Source organism: Littorina saxatilis, linkage group LG10, assembly GCF_037325665.1.
Source record: "Littorina saxatilis isolate snail1 linkage group LG10, US_GU_Lsax_2.0, whole genome shotgun sequence".
Taxonomy (NCBI): Eukaryota; Metazoa; Mollusca; class Gastropoda; order Littorinimorpha; family Littorinidae; genus Littorina; species Littorina saxatilis.
The window spans coordinates 38,216,686-38,237,516 of record NC_090254.1 but is presented as its reverse complement, the minus strand read 5'-3'; the positions used below and the strand labels follow the sequence as shown (position 1 = coordinate 38,237,516).

Genomic DNA, 20,831 nt, shown 5'->3' with positions numbered 1-20,831 from the left:
GAACCACGACCTTGCGTAACCCTGCTTCCGGGCTTTTCTTTTTTCAAACTTTCAAAATTTCGAATTGTACTGATCTTGTCTTGATGAAAAAAGAATTCTTTTATGATTTAAGAATGTTTGTGTAACAAGCTGTCAATTTATTATTTAGATTTTAAAAGTTAGGTCTAGCGCCAAAACGCACCACGGTCCGATTGTGTGAGGAGACAATCCGCAAAATTAATTCTTTGAAAATTGCTCGCTCTTTATGTAGGGCACCTAGGATGTTCCTGTTCGGTGAGCGTTCAAATAGAAGGGTGTTTGTACTGTGTGTAAAAGCCTGACAGTATCTGTGATGGTTTACGGGAGGCTTACTGTGCCTTTAATGACAGAACAGAACCCAGGCTGTACCGTGCTGTGCTTTGATTGTAAATACACTATGGTATTATGTCACCCTGGCATGGTATCTTGGAGAGGCTATCCATGATGTGTTAGGTTCCAGAGTTTCAGAATATAGAACACACTAAATGAAAAATGAGGCCTGAGAACAACACTTTTTTAGCTTTACTCATCTAGAAATTTGTTTTTGACTCACATGCGAAGCAAAAGTGAGTCTATGTACTCACCCGAGTCGTCCGTCCGTCCGTCCGTCCGTCCGTCCGTCCGTCCGTCCGTCCGTCCGTCCGGACGTCCGTCCGTCCGGAAAACTTTAACGTTGGATATTTCTTGGACACTATTCAGTCTATCAGTACCAAATTTGGCAAGATGGTGTATGATGACAAGGCCCCAAAAAACATACATAGCATCTTGACCTTGCTTCAAGGTCAAGGTCGCAGGGGCCATAAATGTTGCCTAAAAAACAGCTATTTTTCACATTTTTCACATTTTCTCTGAAGTTTTTGAGATTCAATACCTCACCTATATATGATATATAGGGCAAAGTAAGCCCCATCTTTTGATACCAGTTTGGTTTACCTTGCTTCAAGGTCAAGGTCACAGGAGCTCTTCAAAGTTGGATTGTATACATATTTTGAAGTGACCTTGACCCTGAACTATGGAAGATAACTGTTTCAAACTTAAAAATTATGTGGGGCACATGTTATGCTTTCATCATGAGACACATTTGGTCACATATGATCAAGGTCAAGGTCACTTTGACCCTTATGAAATGTGACCAAAATAAGGTAGTGAACCACTAAAAGTGACCATATCTCATGGTAGAAAGAGCCAATAAGCACCATTGTACTTCCTATGTCTTGAATTAACAGCTTTGTGTTGCATGACCTTGGATGACCTTGACCTTGGGTCAAGGTCACATGTATTTTGGTAGGAAAAATGTGTAAAGCATGTGAGTCGTATGGGCTTTGCCCTTCTTGTTACACATGTTATCTGCAATTAACTTTGAACGTTCAAATTTGTGTTTGGAGGAAGTTGCTTGTTTTTCACTGTTGAGGTTTAAAAAAAAAACTGAATGAAACTTGATTTAAGATTGTACTATCTGTACTATCTTTTTCTCGGTTAGTTTTTTTTTCTTTCTATATTCATCTCACCAGTCACTTTGTTGTTTAGACTGTACTGTTTAAATAAATATGAAGTGCGAGTCAATAAAGCATTTGTTTGTTTGATGCCGTGTCAACATAATGTAAATTGTCTCTCTCTCTCTCTCTCTCTCTCTCTCTCTCTCTCTCTCTCTCTCTCTCTCTCTCTCTCTCTCTCTCTCTCTCTCTCTCTCTCTCTCTTCATTCTCACATATCTCTGCACCTTCTCTCTCTCTCTTTCTTTCACTGGCCGCTCGAGTCGAGTCACACACACACTGACACACAGACACACACAACGCACACACACAACGCACACACACACACACTATTGTGACACACATACACACGCTCATACACACACACACACACTCATGCGCGCACGCACACCGTGGGCAAACACACACACACTGACACCGCCGTCACGGTGACACACTCCACTCCACAACTTGAACTTGACTCACACACACACACTTCATTTATTAGTAGGCTAATGGTCGCGCGCGCACGGCACACCAGCACACACACACACACACACACACACATTCGGACTGGTCTGTCAGTGAAACACCGTGACACACACACACACACAAACACAGCGGCTTCACACAAACATAGGCCGCCTACCAAGGCAGAAAATAACAAGCACTAGCCACCACCTGCATGCGTATCTTCGGCTATTCATTTTTCCCTTCAATGTAAAACGAAAGTAAACTACTGTAGTATCAGTAGAGAGTCTCATTTATTCCAATTTGCTCCTGCTATTCATTCAACTGCAAAGTGATTATGTCCAGAGCCGGATTTCTTTCTTTTTCTGGCACAGGACTGAGTAAAGAGCAGACGACGCCCTCGTTAGCATCTAATTACACATAACCTACACTATTGATAAAGAATTCAGGGTGAACTTCGCTGAAATTTGTGCTTATTATTCTCCCCAAACAAGTACTTTTCCAAGCTAACGTTAAAATACGGCAAAATACTCTCGGTACATATGTATCTCTTTCCTTTGTTAAAGTTGAAGCACAGGCGGAAGGTATCGTTCACTGGACCACTACTTTCATTGTGGTTGAAGGTCGAAAAAACTTTTTGGATAAATTCCTGTGCACAGATAAAGCTCTACTGACGTCATCTCCGCAAGGTTCCATTCTTCACCGTAAACACAGTCGACTTCTTTGTGTCAGCTGTGTTGCGGAACAATGGTGTTTTCAGGAAATTCCAATTTATTCCCGTAACCTGTAAGTACATAAGCTTCTGCTCATTGTTCACTGCGCCTTTAGGGCTTTTCATTGATTTTTTTCTGTCTGTGTTTTCGATTCTGTCGTGTGCTTGCTCGGAATCAATGAAAACCCATCCAAACAAAACAAAAACAAATCGTCAAGCCCGGAAGAAAAATGCATACGTTGTGCTTCGATTGAATTAAAAAGCTGTTAGTATCCGGATAACATTGGTCTCTCTCGGTTTTGATTTGCTCGTAAGGTTATTGTTTTATTAGTGTCTTGACCTCAAATGCAGTGTTTAGCCAGACGTGACGCATTGAATGAAGCGTGGTGGCTGGACCGTGACTATACCCAGTATAGGTGGCACACACTGACTTGCAGTGCTTCTTTTCACATTGCACAATGTACACATTGCAGGGATATTGTTGACGCACGATTTATTTGTATTTTATTTGACACCATTTTTCATCACACAAAAGACAAATAATGTCAGTGTTGCTTTTTTCTCCAATAAATAGGCCTATGCTAATTGCTATTAGTAATAGAAAACTAATACTGATAGTAATCCTGCGTGAAAAATGCATACATGATAACAATGCATGTTGGGCTTGCAGATGAAGCAAATACACAGCTGCTCTTGATGTTATGTGCATGATTATTGCATCTCTAGCAATTACACAAATCTTTCACATGCATGGGGATGTCAATTCTTTCCAATGTCAGAATGCAAAAATATAACAACATCCCAGGTATGACTATAATTTTTTCCCCAGTACAGTAGAACATTTTTGTTGTGTGTGCCTATTGTGTTCTTTTAAAAGCAACTCTGCTCAATCTGTGTGAAATATGTAGGTCAGTCTGTTACACTTCTGGCATTGTGCAATGGTTGTGTCTAAAAATGTACAATGCACATGCAGTCACGCTGTGTGATTCTTGCTGTCCTAATTAATATGCTGACACCACCATCAAATCTTTGCGAAAGAATTGCACTGCATTAATTATGCAGTCGTGATTGTCGACTTCTTGACAATGCAATCATTACATTTGGAACACATGCATGTGTCCGACCACGAACGCGTCGTCTGAGAAGACAAGGGTTTCTTTGATCATGCACTCAAGTTAACGCTTGTGCAATAGAAATGTATAATCACATTCACAGGCATCAAGGTGCCTCATAAGTGGCTGATTGCATGATTCTGTCACATCATCAGACTACATGCAGTTTTAACTTTTAGGCCCCCCCAAAAAATAGGTGTGGTTAAGGTGACATAGCCAAAAAAAATAGGGTAGGAAGGTAGGCAATCACTTTTTTATTTTTTTAATTTTTTTTTCTAATGTGTACAAATTAAACCCACTTGACAGGGAAATAAGTGTGCGACTCGGGCGCTTTCGCTTTCATTGCGTTTTGTGCACTGTGTTCTTTTTTTTTGTTTTGACAAATGTAATAAAAAGTTATAGGGTCGGCCCCTAAAAATAGGGTAGGTCGGGTTACCGTAACCACACCTATTTTTTTTTTTTTAGGCCTTATAATTAAGGATTCAAATTAACACCAACTGCATTGATTTTATCAGTGTGAGGATAGAGTCTGCTTTTTTGACTAGACGGTAGACAAACCTAACGCCGCCAAGTCCAAAACGTATTAGACTTGTTCGAGTCAAAATAGCAGACCCGGTCTATCGTCACACTAAAAATGTAATAGTGTTATCATATATTGCTATTTTGACCTGGAATACTGTGTTGAAAGCATGTTTTTGTCCATGAAAGCTACACGCAGTCTCCCTGCTGTCTGATGCGAACAGCGATTCACTACAAAGAATGCTCGCACATAAGCTTACAGAAAACACTGCACATTTTATGCAGATAAAAGCTGAGCAACCGGATCAACCAGATTTCATTTTCATGGAGAACATTTTCATCCGAACCTGTCAGATTAAAGTTTAAAGCTACAAATGAAATGATTAAGTATAGTGTACGTTTCATAAATTCATACTAATAAATATCAAGTAGCACATTATTACTTGTTCATCAATTGCAGAAAATTCTTGCTCTTGTACGCGACCATAATAGCAGGTATAGATTTATTTGCAGATTACTTTTCTTTTTTGCAAGAAAGTAGTGCTTGCGAGGTTTCCATACTGTTTCTCGATTCACTCTAGAGTAAACCTCAAAGTCTGAAGGAGAGGAGCTGACTCAGTGCTCCAATAACATTGTGGGGAGACCTGTTAGTGAAGCAATTAATTTGAAGTGAACCAGTGCCTGGTGTAGCTTGAGCTAGGGCAATACCACTGCTAATCAAGCCGTGCACTCAACTGGAAAAGTGACCTACAACTTGACCCCAAGTTATTGGGTATTACTAATACCAGTAACACTAACAGTCTCTGGTTGAGTACTTAAACTATTACTTTCAAGCTTTGGTAGCCAAACAATGCCGCTGGCCATGACCACCAACCCCCCCCCCCCCCCCCCGCTCCCCCCCCCCCTATAAACACATTATACTGTACACCCCTTTTGACCACCACCTACCTGTTCCCACATTATGCAATGTACACATGAAAAGTGGGGAACCTTTTTCTGTGGTCTAAACCTTGTGACACTGACAAGGACTGCAGTGTGAGTTCTGAATGAACTTTTCTTTTACGTGAAATACCTGCACAGTCATACCTAAAGGCAGGTTTGATGACAGTCATATCCATTTTATATGCTGCAACAACATTATAATATGTTGAATAATACATGCACGTATGCAATGAATTGTTATGCAGCAAAAACATGCCTGTTTTACTGTTTAACCTGACCAACCTTAATGTTTTTTTTATTATTTAATTTTTTAAATTTTATATTGACTTTTATTTTCAGTTTCAGGAGGAAATAAGGTCATGACACACACACATGCACACGCTCGCACTACGTGTGTGTCTTGTTGCCGGGGTATCCGCAGGGTGTTCATGTGCATGCACACCCTGCGGATACCCCGGCAACAAGACAATTAAATGACATTATCTCACTCTCGATCACTCTTTCTCTAAACCACTTCTGACCATATTTAGTCAAAGCAGGCAAATATTTAGAATCATGTTGAACTCTTCTTAACTAAAGTCTTCCTTAACTAAAGTTTCAGCTCCGGTTTCTATCGGAACAATTATTTCCTGATATGTATCAAGTTTGATACTTTAGATAGGGGACTGACTATAAGCCAGCTACCCGTGGTTTGTATGTGTCTGTCAGGCATGGGAATTGTCCGCCGAATGACAAATTTCTGCCGAAAAAGCAAACGTGTCCGCCGAAAAAATAAATGGGGGAGGCAAAAATGGTTCTAAAAACCGAATTTAATGGCAAACGCTCAGATGACACCAAATGCCACCATTTTGGTTCTTTGGAGGAAAAAAATTGGGGGGAGGGGGGGTGAATTAATCACAACCATCCCGTCTCCACAGTGCTTCTGGTTATATTGAGCATCCTGTTGCAGCTCATCGTACAGCAGTCCCTCTCATGAACGGACACCCTTGGGCCATAGCAAAACTGTCCGTACATTGCAGGTGTCCGGTCACGGGAGGGGTGACCACACCACCCCCTCCCCCATACACTCACAAAGAGACACACAAACAACAGGATTGAGTCTATGATAATCACTTCTTGTGGCTACTAAACAATAACAATAAACTCCTAATACTTCTTTAAACGTTCTGTAAAAAGGATTTGTATGAAAAGTGTTGAAAAGAAGAGATAAAATAAATCCTCAAGGCAGTGAACACACTCACCATGCACTGACATACGAAAGCAGCCACACAAACACAGCACAGAGGAGCGTGTGCAGATGCTTTGCAAGAATAAGCTTGAAAACCAGTTTGAATAAATAGCAGCAGATAGAGCTGCATGTCATAATCATGTAATTTATTTTTTTCTTGTCTGGCTTTATTGACTGCATGCCGATCATGTGGCATGGCAGTGACTTTTCACTCTTCAGTCGGAAATACACTGTACATAACACAGCTCCCATTCTCCCTCACGTAATGCCTACCCCAAGCCGTGACAACTGATGCTTGGAAATTGTGTGGAAGAGTACACCTCTCTATTTCTCTCCAATGCTCTTCCTGCTGACATGCAGTGACACCGGACACCCCACAGAGTTTAGCCAGCTAACCCTCCACCCCCCCTCCCCCCCCTCCCCCCCCACCCCCCCTCCTCCCCCCTCCCCCCCCACCCCCCCTTCCTCTCTCTCTCCCTCCCTCCAGCCATGTACTGTGGAGTACTGTTGGGGGCTGTGGCCAGAGAGGCCAGCTGCACTGTTCACTCAGAGCAAAACCAGTTGACAGTGTCGTAACTTTTGACAAAGCAAGACAACTGAAGGGTTCATAGATTAGGCAACCGACTCACTGGTCAAGGCTGAGGGGAAACAAGAGTATCTTGTCAATGAAAGAGGTTACACACAGACACACGATGCTGAGAACTGTGGCCGGTTTTTCACTCACTTTCGCTCAGGACCTTCATCGACTGTGGTTTCTGTTGTTTACGTCCAACAGACAAGAATAAAGAGCTCAGTGCAGTTTCATGTTGGCATCTTCGCTTGTACTCCACTCCTGACCAAAACTACCCCCCCCCCCCCCCCTCCTCAGTGATGGGTACACGTGCACCCAAGTTATCAGTGACTCATCACGCCATTGCGGCTGTGATCTTTGTACCAAGAACCGGACTGCTCTGTTATCGATTTTGTTGTGGTGAAAATTTGACGATGGTCTGTCCGTACATTGGAGGTATGACCTGCTGTTGGGACCGAAAATGAGTGTCCGCGTCCACGTTTTGCAGGTGTCCGTTTAAGGGGGGGGCAAATATAGAAGGAAAACACTCCGTGCCGAGCAAATGTGTCCGTACATGTCAAGTGTCCGCTCACGCCGGGGTCCGTACATTGCAGGGACTGCTGTATTCACATTTAATCTCATTTTGACCAACACGTTTCAGCACAGGATTGATCACTCAAAGCCAAACAGAATATGTACTGACTTCCGTGCTAAGTTTTGTATCAAAGCTGTAAGTACCGTAAAATCCCTAGCAAACGCCGAGTATCTAGCAAACGCCCACCCCCCACTTTTGTCCAAAAGTTGTGCAGAGGGGTTACTACCCAGCAAACGCCCACCCCTTTTTTTGCTTTCAAAAACATTTGTTTGAAGACAGTCGTCCTCCTTTATTTACGATTTGTGCACACTGTTCGATGGTTCACCGGTTTTTTCTTCTTCTTTTTTTTCTATCACATAACGTTGATCTTTCTTTGGGTAAACGGGTGTGTTTATTTTTCATTAAAATTGCATAAATCACATGTATCACTTTTTTTCTCTCGTGAAAATGTGATGACACTTTATCTTGCAAAGGGGTGTATACCTAGCAAACGCCCACCCCCTACTTGTACCCGAAATCTGAGGGGGGGTGGGCGTTTGCTAGGGATTATACGGTATTACATTGTGGATGCCTATGAATACAAGAGTATGAGATTAGCTGTGTGATTAATATATCTAGTACAGCAGATTTTTAGGACCCTTAATAAATATTATTAGTTCCTCTAACCCAGTGACGCAAACCTCACCACTCTTCTAAAGACCCTGATTTATCAGAGCATCCATGAATAAACCTTTTTATGACTGTTTCAAGCAGCAAAACTGAATATTGTAAAACTGGCCCATAATCATTAGAGTCAAACCTTTTGTTTTGTTTTGAGGAGTGATATGTCAGTAAGCCCACAGATTTACAGATGACCATGCAGGTGTCATTCCTAATTGTCATGGTCCAAGGGGGTCAACAGTATTTAATTAATCACTGTATGAGTAGGGTCAGAGAGAGGTTATTAGTGACGCTGATGGGGTCTATGTCGACCAAAAGAGTGGGATTCCCTGTAGGTGGAGTTCCTGGAGAGGGATTCCCTGTATACAGGGAATACCACAGGATTTAGTTCCTGTAGCGTGTCGATGATATCGCTGAAAGTCACGTGATGCTTGGCGACATCGGTAGAATTTGATGTTTTTCAATCATTTTTGATATTTCTTAGAAATTTGAGTATGGTTTGCAAGTTTTATTGAAAAACTCCACCCTGTGGGATTCCCTGTATACAGGGAATCCCCCTCCAGGAACTCCACCTGCAGGGAATCCCACTCTTTTGGTCAACAATTAGACCCCATCAGCATTATAAGTGACCTGAGTCCAATGACTATGATAACTACAGTGGAACCCCTTTTTAAGACCTCAAAAACTATGAGAAAATCTGGTCTTACAAAGAAGGGAGTCCAACAAAAAGAGAGGTAAATTTGCAGAGGTTAGGAACAGAAAATCTATTTCTTTTGAAAAAGCAAGGTCTTAAAAGGGGGGGTTCCACTCACAGTGTTTAGGTGTATGTGTATTATAGTGAAACTCTCTTTTATTTAGCCCTCAGACTTTTAGCTTTTAACTGCTTGTTCAGATTAATAGTTGTCGACATTTCAGCAGTGAAACTAGTTTTGCTTCAGTTTAGTTTGCAAGGGAAAAAATGCAGAAGTCAATGAATTCTATTAAAAGTTGCAAAGCTCTGGGATTTACTTAAGTCACCAGTTTTTCACAATGACTCAGCATCCACAGACTTAATTGATACACTAGTGCTTGTAAATGAAAACACACACACACATTAAACAAACACACACACACACATTAAACAAACACACACACACACACACACACACACACACACACACACACACACAGAGAGTCCGTTACTTATGCAAACAGTCATTTATGATGTTTATGTTAATGTTTTAAAAGGAAGTCTAACATTCATTCCTCCAAGTGAACAGGACATGAGTTGACAGTGACAGATAGATCCGTGTGACAGCGTCAGAATAAAATGACCCCAGGGAAATTAGGTTTTGGTTTAATCAGAACTGGGCTTAATGGACACATATACAGTGGAACTCCCCATTTAAGATCCCCCCCCCCAAGTGAAGACTTCCCCCCTTGTAAGACCTTGTTTTTGCAGACTTTCTGTTCGTAACGTCTGTAAATTTACCTCCATTTTAAGACTCCCTCCTTTTTAAGACCTAATTTTTTCAGATTTTTTCTGGTCTTAAAAGGGGGGTTCCACTGCACTGCACTGATTGATTTTGAAACATAACCCGCTGGTTTCCAATATTCTGCTTGGTTCATGCAGCTACTGGTAATTACATCCTGTGAATGGAAAGGTCATGATGTCTGCAAAACTGTCCACACAGAAGAACAAATGGAAAACAAGACTTTATAAACATTCTTTGCTCTCTGGGGAGTAATTCACTTTCTTTGTTAGAACCCTGCAATCTGATTACGTCAGTGTTTGCTTGGTAATCACTTTGCTGATTATTGCGAAGTCACGAAAATCGTGTCTGATTATTGCGAAGTCATGAAAATCGTGTCTGGATTTGAGGAGGTATTGATGAACAGTAACTGCTGGAAAATAAATATGTGTACCTGCTTAGGTCGGACAATTACTGTCCTGATTAGTTACCAGAATAGTTGAATTCTGAGTCTGACAGTGAGTTCTTCTTTTTTTACGTTTAGTCAAGTTTTGACTAAATGTTTTAACATAGAGGGGGAATCGAGACGAGGGTCATGGTGTATCACTCAGTGTGTGTGTGTGTGTCTGTGCGTGTGTGTGTGTAGAGTGATTCAGACTAAACTACTGGACCGATCTTTATGAAATTTGACATGAGAGTTCCTGGGTATGAAATCCCCATACGTTTTTTTCATTTTTTTGATAAATGTCTTTGATGACGTCATATCCGGCTTTTTGTGAAAGTTGAGGCAGCACGCTGTCACGCCCTCATTTTTCAACCAAATTGGTTGAAATTTTGGTCAAGTAATGTTCGACGAAGCCCTGACTTCGGTATTGCATTTCAGCTTGGTGGCTTAAAAATTAATTAATGACTTTGGTCATTAAAAATCTGAAAATTGTAAAAAAAATATTTTTTTTATAAAACGATCCAAATTTACGTTCATCTTATTCTCCATCATTTGCTGATTCCAAAAACATATAAATATATTATACTTGGATTAAAAACAAGCTCTGAAAATTAAATATATAAAAATTATTATCAAAATTAAATTGTCGAAATCAATTTAAAAACACTTTCATCTTATTCCTTGTCGGTTCCTGATTCCAAAAACATATAGATATGATATGTTTGGTTTAAAAACACGCTCAGAAAGTTAAAACGAAGAGAGGTACAGAAGGGCGTGCTATCCTTCTCAGCGCAACTACTCCCCTGCTCTTCTTGTCAATTTCACTGCCTTTGCCGTGCGCGGTGGACTGACGATGCTACGAGTATACGGTCTTGCTGCGTTGCATTGCGTTCAGTTTCATTCTGTGAGTTCGACAGCTACTTGACTAAATGTTATATTTTCGCCTTACGCGACTTGTTTCTTCTTCTTTCTTTTGTGTTTTCTTGGGGGTGAGAGTACATGCATGTTACATGCCTGATATATTCACGTCAGTTTGTATATATGATAAAATAGATTATAAGTATATGAATCTGATTTTTGTCTGAATTTAAGTAATGGCAGACAGAACTTGTTCCTGTTGATTTTCCCACTCACAGATCACATTTTCTGTCATTAGCATGAATCATAATCTTATGTTAGCATTGACATGATATTGTTTCACTGGCCGCTTCCTTGTTGGATGAATCGGGATGTTATGTGTTGGGATTAATCATTTTACGCCTCAGAGCAGGTGTAGTGACTGTCATGTGAAGGCTAGAAAAAAATGATTTTTAAATCTTAGATCTCGGGTTCCTTGTGTGTGTGTGTCTATGTGTCTCTCTCTCTCTCTCTCTCTCTCTCTCTCTCTCTCTCTCTCTCTCTCTCTCTCTCTCTCTCTCTCTCTCTCTCACTAAAGTACATTATATATCCCTTAGTCTTGCTCAGTCACTGTTTGTGTGTGCATGTGAATGTCCCTCTAACTTAATTCTCTTTCTGTTTTTACATTTAGTCAAGTTTTGACGCTCAGAATGTTAAAACGAAGAGAGGTACAGAAAAGCGTGCTGTGCAGCACAGCGCAACCACTACCGCGCTAAACAGGCTCGTCAATTTCACTGCCTTCTAGTTCTACGGACTACGGTCATTGTGAAAAAATGCAGTGCGTTCAGTTTCATTCTGTGAGTTCCACAGCTTGACTAAATGTAATTTCGCCTTACGCGACTTGTTATTTGTGTGCTTTGTGGCTGGATCCATGTATACTGAAAGGCATAAATTCTGCAAATAGTGCATTAAACGATTTTGCTCTCAAACGAAAATCAGATTGAACTTGTAATTTGTAGTTGAGGGGCGGGGATATAGCTCAGTTGGTAGCGCGCTGGATTTGTATTCAGTTGGCCGCTGTCAGCGTGAGTTCGATCCCAGGTTCGGCGGAAATTTATTTCACAGAGTCAACTTTGTGTGCAGACTCTCTTCGGTGTCCGAACCTCCCCCCGTGTACACTACATTGGGTGTGCACGTTAAAGATCCCACGATTGACAAAAGGGTCTTTCCTGGCAAAATTGCTTAGGCACAGTTAATAATTGTCTACCTATACCCGTGTGACTTGGAATAATAGGCCGTGAAAGGTAAATATGCGCCGAAATGGCTGCAATCTACTGGCCGTATAAAATTTCATCTCACACGGCATCACTGCAGAGCGCCTAGAACTGTACCCACGGAATATGCGCGATATAAGACTCATTGATTGATTGAGTTGACATCTTATTAGTGTCGGAGCAAATGTTTCACGCTGTCAGCGTGCGCTTTGCAGTATTGCTGATCCAGCCACAGCTCACTGTGCTAATTATTATTATTATTATTGTGATCATTTTTATGCGCCTAATCTAGATATAGCCCTAGGCGCTTACATATTTAATTTCTGCCGTTTGAAATGGAATTTTTTACAGACAGACAGCTAGTACAGACAAACAGACATTTTTTACACACAATATATAACGCATTCACATCGGCCAGTAAAGCTCAGTAGCCTATTAGGCGAGCATTCACCTTTCACGGCCTTTATTCCAAGTCAAACAGGTATTTGGTGGACATTTTTATCTATGCCTATACAATTTTGCCAGGAAAGACCCTTTTGTCAATCGTGGGATCTTTAACGTGCACACCCCAATGTAGTGTACACGAAGGGACCTCGGTTTTTCGTCTCATCCGAAAGACTAGCACTTGAACCCACCACCTAGGTTAGGACCTAATAAAGACAATGGGCTGAACGGGAGACAATAACGTAAAAAAGATAGTGTGTGGCCCTATAAAATGCAACTGGCTGTTTGGCTGTATCAGATATCGCAATCATGCCACGACTTGATGAAGGAGAGAGACAGCAAGCGATTGGGATGCTTAGAGCTGGCCAAAGCATTGAACGTGATGAACACTGAACGTTTTCCGAAATCATTGCGCTTGGACTCAGTCACTTTTTTTGAAAAATTGTCATTTCATGATGTTCTATTCAAAATCAATAAAGCGAAGGTTTATAAACTCTAAAATGGCCAATAAATAAAATATTCAAACATTGAAAACATTCACCACTGAGTTGATTTTTTGTGATTTTTTAAAGTTCAGTTTGCGGAATTTATGCCTCTCGGTATATAATCATAATTATTCATTTTTGGACCTCTTAGTCTATTACGAAGTCTAAGAGCATCTGGGTGTGTGTGACCGTTATAATCATTTCATTTGTCAGGAAACTGAAGAAAATTAGAGAGAGAGAGAGAGAGAGAGAGAGAGAGAGAGAGAGAGAGAGAGAGAGAGAGAGAGAGAGAGAGAGAGAGAGAGAGAGAGAGAGAGAGAGAGAGAGATGTACATAGACAAAGAGAGAGAGAGAGGTTGCAGTCTTGAAAAAAGATATAGTGTTCGCCTTTACTCCCACAGTTCTTTTTAGCTGTTGTGATGTCATCTAGTGCTTCACAAAGTGGGTCCGCTTTTGAAGAGCCTTTTCTAATTCTATAGACACTAATTTTTTTGAAATCCTATTCAAAGCCAATGTGTGTGATGCTCTGAATAGCATATAGTCTAGCTCAGCTGTAATAAGCCAGGTGTGACTACAGTTTGTGTCCTGTATGAAGTGAAAGCGTTGCATGTTCTAAACAAAGGAATGATTCTTCAGTGTTTACTAAGAAGGTTGAAGCTTGTGTGTGTAACAAGTTGTGCCTTTCAGCATACATGGTCCTGCTTAAAATGAACAGAACTTCTCCACACTTCATGTGCTGAGTTTGTTGACAGTCTCGTCATATTGCTGTTTATTCAAACGCTGTATGGTTTTACCTCTCTTTCGCGGGTGTTCCGGGTTGGTTGGTTGCAGAGGGCTGAGTGCAAACACGTTTTCATATTAAGCCTCTTGTGTTTGGCTCAGGTGAAGGTAGTGCAATTTACTCTACAGTGTTTGTGCTGCTGCTGAGCCACGTACTTTCAAACTGCAGTGAGGTACATGTAATATATTATATATATTTTTTCAAGTACATAAGTCCAGACTGGCTCTCACACTAGCTGTCGCGCTGAGTTTGGTCAAACAAATTGTAAAACACAGTAAATAATTTTATATTTGTCGAGGAACTTTTGTCTAATCAAATATCAAGATTTATAGGTATCAAAGGTTGCCAATTTCTGTCCCTGGATTTTGATACTTTTTGTGCTTAAATATAAATGTCCAGTGAACACAAACCAGTAACTAGTATAAGAATGCGTGTCTGTTTTGTGTTAATTGTTATGATGGTTGTTTGTGATATATATAATCATATTTCGCTTCACAATGATTGAGGATTATTTTACTTCTGTTAATACTGTATTGTGATTTGTCTTTTATGTGGAAATTACAAGGAAAATTTTTCAAGTACAATGTACTGTTTCTCAGGTACTGAGTCCGGATATAAAAAATGTGGCAAAATTCAAAGCAGACACAAGCTCATGAGGCTTTAACTTTAAGTTATACAGTGGAGTCCTTCAATCGTCTGTGGGAGTACCTAATGTACGTCATATCTGACGTGAATCGGCTGTTCATGTACTAGGTGTGGCTTATATCCTGTTTTAATTGCGAGTATAGGAAGGGAGAGTACACTGAGTTTTATGTCAAAACTCAAATGGAAATTAAAAATTATAGCCCCAGGAAGAAACAATGTGTTAAACTGCATGTGATCTCAAGTAACAGCTTATGGTAAGTAGATTTTTCACTCCTGCGTTTTTGCTTGCTATTAATGTGACTATAAATTATATATGCACTCTCAGTGCCTATTTTAGTATTTACAGGGTGGGCCATAAAAAGTGTCCACATTTAATTTGTTAATATTTTTCCTGTAAAGTGATATTTTCTTTTCTGTTTCGATCAGATAGAATTTGAGACAAGCATCTTAGAATTCTTTTAAAGCCTGAATGGATAGCATTCCAGTACAGGAAAGGACCAAAATCGTTGAACTTTATTTTGCTACCAATTCTTTTTCGGAGAGAGTTCCCTGGCACACACTGTCCATGTGTGAGAACTGTGAAGCGCCTCGTGGATAAATTCAGGGTTATGTCCTTTATTGTTATCTGCGAGACTACCAGTGTTCCTGAATTTATCCACGAGGCGCTTCTCCCAGTTAAGGACAGGCTTTATGAACAAATGAATAAGGATCATCCTTGCATGCACACACTGATTTGCACAGCGTATGCATCATGAACCAAAACAGACTGAGATCATGCACACACTGATTTGCACAGCGTATGCATCATGAACCAAAACAGACTGAGATCAGTGAGAGACTCAGGGAGAAAATGTTCAGCAAAAAGCTGTGTCATAGGCGTCACCATTATTGATGACTCAGCCATGAGCCTTAGCTGTTGAGTGCCAACGTGACAGCTTTGATGCTGCCTAGTGTTTGGTGTGTGTTGTTGCTCTGCAATTTGCATATTAAAGGGGAAGGGGTTTACGTAACCTGTAATTTTGTATAAAGCCAGCATTTTTTAAGTCCTTTAAACAGATTGCAAGGTTTGGTACATTTTATGTTAAGCGTATTTGACTGTATTCATTATATTCTTTTTAAAAATAGATTTGAATGTCTGGTGCAAAATATGTCTGACCTATTCAGCGTCTTCAGCATCGATCTAGGTTGTACACCTTAATCTGAAATCTCAAGAACACTGCCCGGTTTCATAATAAACAGTGTAGTCGATTTGCTCTGTGCGAAGGTTAAAAGATTTAAAGGCTGTACTGCATGTATTACTGGTAATTATACTGTTCTCATGCATCTTTCTTTCTGCAATTGTTCCCAATCTAATTTTCCTCTTCTTCTAATTTTCATTTTCATTGAAAATAGTTTTATTTTGCTTTGACCCTCTTTGTAATGAAGAAATTGCCTCATTTTCTGTGAGTTTTAACTTTTTTCTTTTTTGGATCACGTGAGTGTAGCCTATGCGATGCTAACTTTTGTCTGTCTGTCTGTGCATGCGTGCGTATGTATGTATGTATGTCTGTGGTAGGAACTTTAACATTTGAAGACGTCACATTATGGCGTAAGAGGATTAGACGTCACGCGAAGGAATTACTGAAAGTCTCGGTCATTGTTATTTTGAGCGGGCCGAGACTAGTTGGCAGTCGTGTCCCTGTAAGTAGGCTACATGCAGACAGACAGATCTAGATCTAGTGTCTCGCTTTCTTGCACAGTGTCACCTATGCTTACTGTGTGTGTGTGTATGTGTGACGGAGTGATTGAGTTTGACTGTTACTGTTTGTCGATTTCTTACGTGAGCCTTGAATGCTTCGCCTCTTGTTTTTCTTACCTCTATCCTTGTTAGTTTTTCCGTTGTTTTTTTCTGAAGTTTGTCTTTCCTTGTTTCATTTGGGTCTTTTATTTTCTTTCCTGCTATATTTAGTCCCTGCTGTTGGAAGAAGTCATTGGCCAGACTGCTTCAGTTTAAGGAACGAGGAATCTCCTAGTGGCTGTTAACAATCAATACGGCTGTCACAGCTACGCTGGTATTTTTCTGTCTGATAGCTACTCGAGAGGGGTTATTCCTAGAGCTGTTTTGACGTGGAGGTGGACTACAAAAACAATGACGGGGACTTGCGCAAGGCAGACTGACGTTGCCTAGGAAACGTAATGGAAAATGAAAAGAGATCTGTTCTCATGAGAGTTGTATTTCATTGCAGCGGGGCTAACAGCTGGCGGTGTGTGTGTGTGTGTGTGTGTGTGTGTGTGTGTGTGTCTGTGTCTGTGTGTGTGTGAGTGAGTGAGTGTATGTGTGTGTGTGTGTGTGTGTGTGTGTGTGTGTGTGTGTGTGTGTGAGTGTGTGTGTTTGTGTGTGAGTGTGTGTGAGTGTATGTGTGTGTGTGTGTGTGTAGTGTGTGAGTGTGTGAGTGTGTGTGAGTGTGTGTGTGTGTGTGTGTGTGTGTGTGTGTGTGAGAGCCTCACAATCTGCGTGTGTTTGTCTTCATGTCCATAATACTGTCAGTAGAACGCTGAATATTCAAGAGGGTATTACCAACAAGGGGTTTCAGTTTGTGTATGTGTGTGTCAAAATCAACTTTTTCATTTTACTTTTTCAAGCAGAAGATAACACATTGTGAGCAGTATCGATCAGGAAGTCTAAAAGATAACAATTACAATTTAAATACCAAATAAATAGGGGAGGGGGGGGGAGCACCAACAAAGAGGGTTCTATCTAATTTGAGATGAAAATACCCAAAAATAACCCCCCAAAACCACATACACAACATAACCCTCATCAATACGTCGATTCAAAGCAATTGACCTGAAAGTGTCGGTTTTCTTCTTTGTGCATGGGCTGAAACTCCCATGTTCACTCTAGTCACGTTTGTTTTTCCGCTTTGCTTGCAGGCATGAAGGGACTTAGGTGACCTGAAGGCAACGGACTCCCCAACACCATGTCTTTCTTCAAGACCCTCCTCCAGCGCTGGGGTCGTCAAGGCGACGGGTATCAGCCCGTCAACAACGGCACGGACACTGCGGAGGAGGACCCGGAAGACATGGACGACTTGATGCTCATGGCCAACGAAGCCGACTCCTCCCGTTACCGTGACAACACCAGCCCCAACCTGGAGGACGGAGCTGTTTTCAGCTCCTTCGGGAGGTTCCAATCCCTGCGGCCCCAGCGCCAGAACATTTGCCGCGTTTCCTGCGAGTGCGGCGTGCCGTCGACTGGGGAGAAGCTGTCCTTATGGCTGGTGGCCTTGGCTCTTTTCACCATCGTGGCGACCACCAGTGTCAGCACGGGGCTGGGCTACTACAGCGTGTTTGTGCTGAAGCCGGAACCTGTCATTGACAAGTCTATCGACTCCTTCAGTATTCCCAACCACCCGGCCTACGTGAACTTTGGCGCGCTCAACCTGGCGCGGAAGTACAACCACTCTCACTGGCGGTCCAAAAGGGACGTTACTGATGAGCGGTTCAGAAGGGATGTGAGTGAGGGCCAACCGGGGATGAATAATATTATACAACGTGGAGACGTCCCCTTGCAGGATTTACTTGAGACGGACGAAAAGGGAAACGTTCGTGTGAAGCGGAGTCGTAACATTCTGGTGGAAAGGAACACCCTCCAGGTGATCAAACGCTGGAAGATGCAGGTGATATACTTAGCACAGGGGGACGATAACCCCAACATTTTCACAGAGGAGCGGCTGAAAATGATCCACAAAATTGAGCAGGACATCATGACGCACCATGACTGGAAGAATTTCTGCCTTCGTGACCCTCGCACGGCCACCTATGACCCTGCCGTCAAGGCACATAATGACTGCGCGCCGCTCAATTCTCTTCTTTCCTATTTTTTCCCCTCTGAGACTAAAAACGGGGAGATATTTTACGATGGTTTTGGGGATAACTTGGGCGATGTGAGCAGTGCCCTGAAGCTGGCGATGAACCACGACAGCTTCTACTACTTTGTGGATGAGAAGATCAACAAGACTTACAAACAGAGTCACATGATGAGGACTGAGGTGCTGTTTGGAGCTCCGCTACAAGGTAGGAAAATGAATTTCTTGTTTTGAATGTTTCTTTTATTATTATTATTATTACAACGCCCACATGTTCAGGAAGCTGAAGCTGACCCCATCACCAACCTGTCCCTGTGGTCTGGAAGACCAGACTCCAGAACATGTCTTAATGACATGCCCCCAACTCAAACCAATCAGAGACAAAGTGTGGCCAGCATCAGTCCCTCTCCGCACCAAACTCTATGGGAGCAGACAAGACCTGGAAGCCACGACGTCATTCGTCTCGCAGACTAAACTGATGGTGTGACGGCGAACGCAAGAAGAAGAAGAACAACAGGGAGAAAGCACATGACTGTGTCACTGTCAATGTGTGTTACTGTTACGTCATCTGTCCTTTTATTATGGGGGTTGATGGCAGTTAGAAAGCTCGTATGTGTGCTTGTATGTGTGATGAATTGTGTGTCGCTATGTGTGTGTGTGTGTTGTTTGTGTATTACTACTGCTTCATGAATGTTACAAGTCTTATTGGGAGGGCACGCTGAATGTTAAGGCCTAATGGTTAAAGGTATTTTTAGAAAGGGACCGATCAATGGACGATCACCTGGTATGGAACAAATCGTACGATTGTATCACCGCAGTGTGACCCTACCCTTAGACTTAGAGTGGGTTTTTTAAAGTTTGACAAAGCTGAAGAGTTTTGATCTTTAATGGTAGAAATTATGGAATATTTTCAAAGTCTTTGTGTTGACCATGAATTTTATGAATCATTCAATTTCAAATGTTCATAAGTACATGTAATTTAGTTTACATTGAGAATCTCATAATTTAGACATGTATTTGATTTTACTTTCAGGTTTCCACAGCCTAGGGGACCACTCAAAACTGCAGATGGACAAGTACAAGGAATTTGTCATCTCTTACGTTGATCTGCTTTCCAAGGCTTCAACAGAGTAAGTATGTCTTTTGAGAGAGATCTGAACTGTTCAGATAGCATATTCTTCAAGGTCACTTCCCAGAGAGTTTGATTTCTACCTGAATCATCTTGACGATGTGCAAGTGAGTGTCACAAAACCTACGATTGAACCATCTACTTAAAGAGTTGTGTTAGTAATAAACAAGAAAGAAAATGTTTTAGTAGAGTCTTATAATGATGAGATCTGAAAATGATTGACCCTCAATCCCCATTACTGGTCAACACTATCCCTATCCCCCAAAATAAAATCAGCTTTGACTTCAGCTAAAATTGATTGGTGCAAATCAGCTTTTCGTACTAATAAGAGCTTGAGTCGAATGTGATGTTTTTCTGGGGATAGATTTTGTTTTACTAATTTTGATTGCAATTGGTGCCTAAACTATACCATGTCAGAAATGAAATGAAGTTCTTTGAGTTTGACAGTAAAGCAAAAAGTTCATGTTAGCACATATTGGTTAACTTTTTCAATTCCTTTCTCTTTCTTTCAGTAAAGTGCGCGTGTTGTACGGCAGCAATGAGCTGTTCGACTACGAGGTGGAGCACACTTTCTGGAACGATGTCCGTCTTGCCATATTTGCCGTCGCCTCCATCGCTTTCATCATGTTTCTCATGACCTCCTTCTCCTTCTTCTTGACCTTGATGGGTCTCTGGTGCATCGTTCTTGCCTTCCCCATCGCCATTTTCTTCTACCGGGTCGTCTTCAACATTGTTGGTCTCGGCATTATGAACGGAGCGGCTGCATTTGTGATTATTGGCATCGGTGGGTGAACTTTCTTTCTTTTTCTTTTTTTCGTCATGTAGTAACTTTGATTTTAATGAGTTACCAGGAATACCGGCACAGTTGGCCTAGTGGTAAGGCGTCCGCCGCGTGATTGGGAGGTCGTGGGTTCGAACCCCGGCCGGGTCATACCTAAGACTTTAAAATTGCCAATCTAGTGGCTGCTCCGCCTGGCGTCTCACAGTCTGGCATTATGGGGTTAGTGCTAGGACGGGTTGGTCCGGTGTCAGAATAATGTGACTGGGTGAGACATGAAGCCTGTGCTGCGACTTCTGTCTTGTGTGTGGCGCACGTTATATGTCAAAGCAGCACCGCCCTGATATGGCCCTTCGTGGTCGGCTGGGCGTTAAGGCAACAAAAAAAATTAGTCTGTTTACGGTAACCCGACCGACCCTATTTTTTTCGCGCGACC

At 41.6% G+C, this 20,831-nt stretch overlaps 1 protein-coding gene across 1 annotated transcript in view; it reads left to right on the top strand.

Annotated features, from left to right (window-relative positions):
- The first annotated feature begins 2,643 nt into the window (after positions 1-2,643).
- Positions 2,644-20,831, top strand: part of LOC138978764 (protein dispatched homolog 3-like) — a 60,940-nt gene continuing 42,752 nt past the window's right edge. The window contains exons 1-4 of the mRNA XM_070351552.1: positions 2,644-2,746; positions 17,554-18,696; positions 19,522-19,618; positions 20,130-20,401. Coding sequence (XP_070207653.1) covers positions 17,601-18,696; positions 19,522-19,618; positions 20,130-20,401 — 1,465 coding nt within the window. The 5' untranslated portion in view covers positions 2,644-2,746; positions 17,554-17,600. The remainder of the gene's footprint in view (positions 2,747-17,553; positions 18,697-19,521; positions 19,619-20,129; positions 20,402-20,831) is intronic.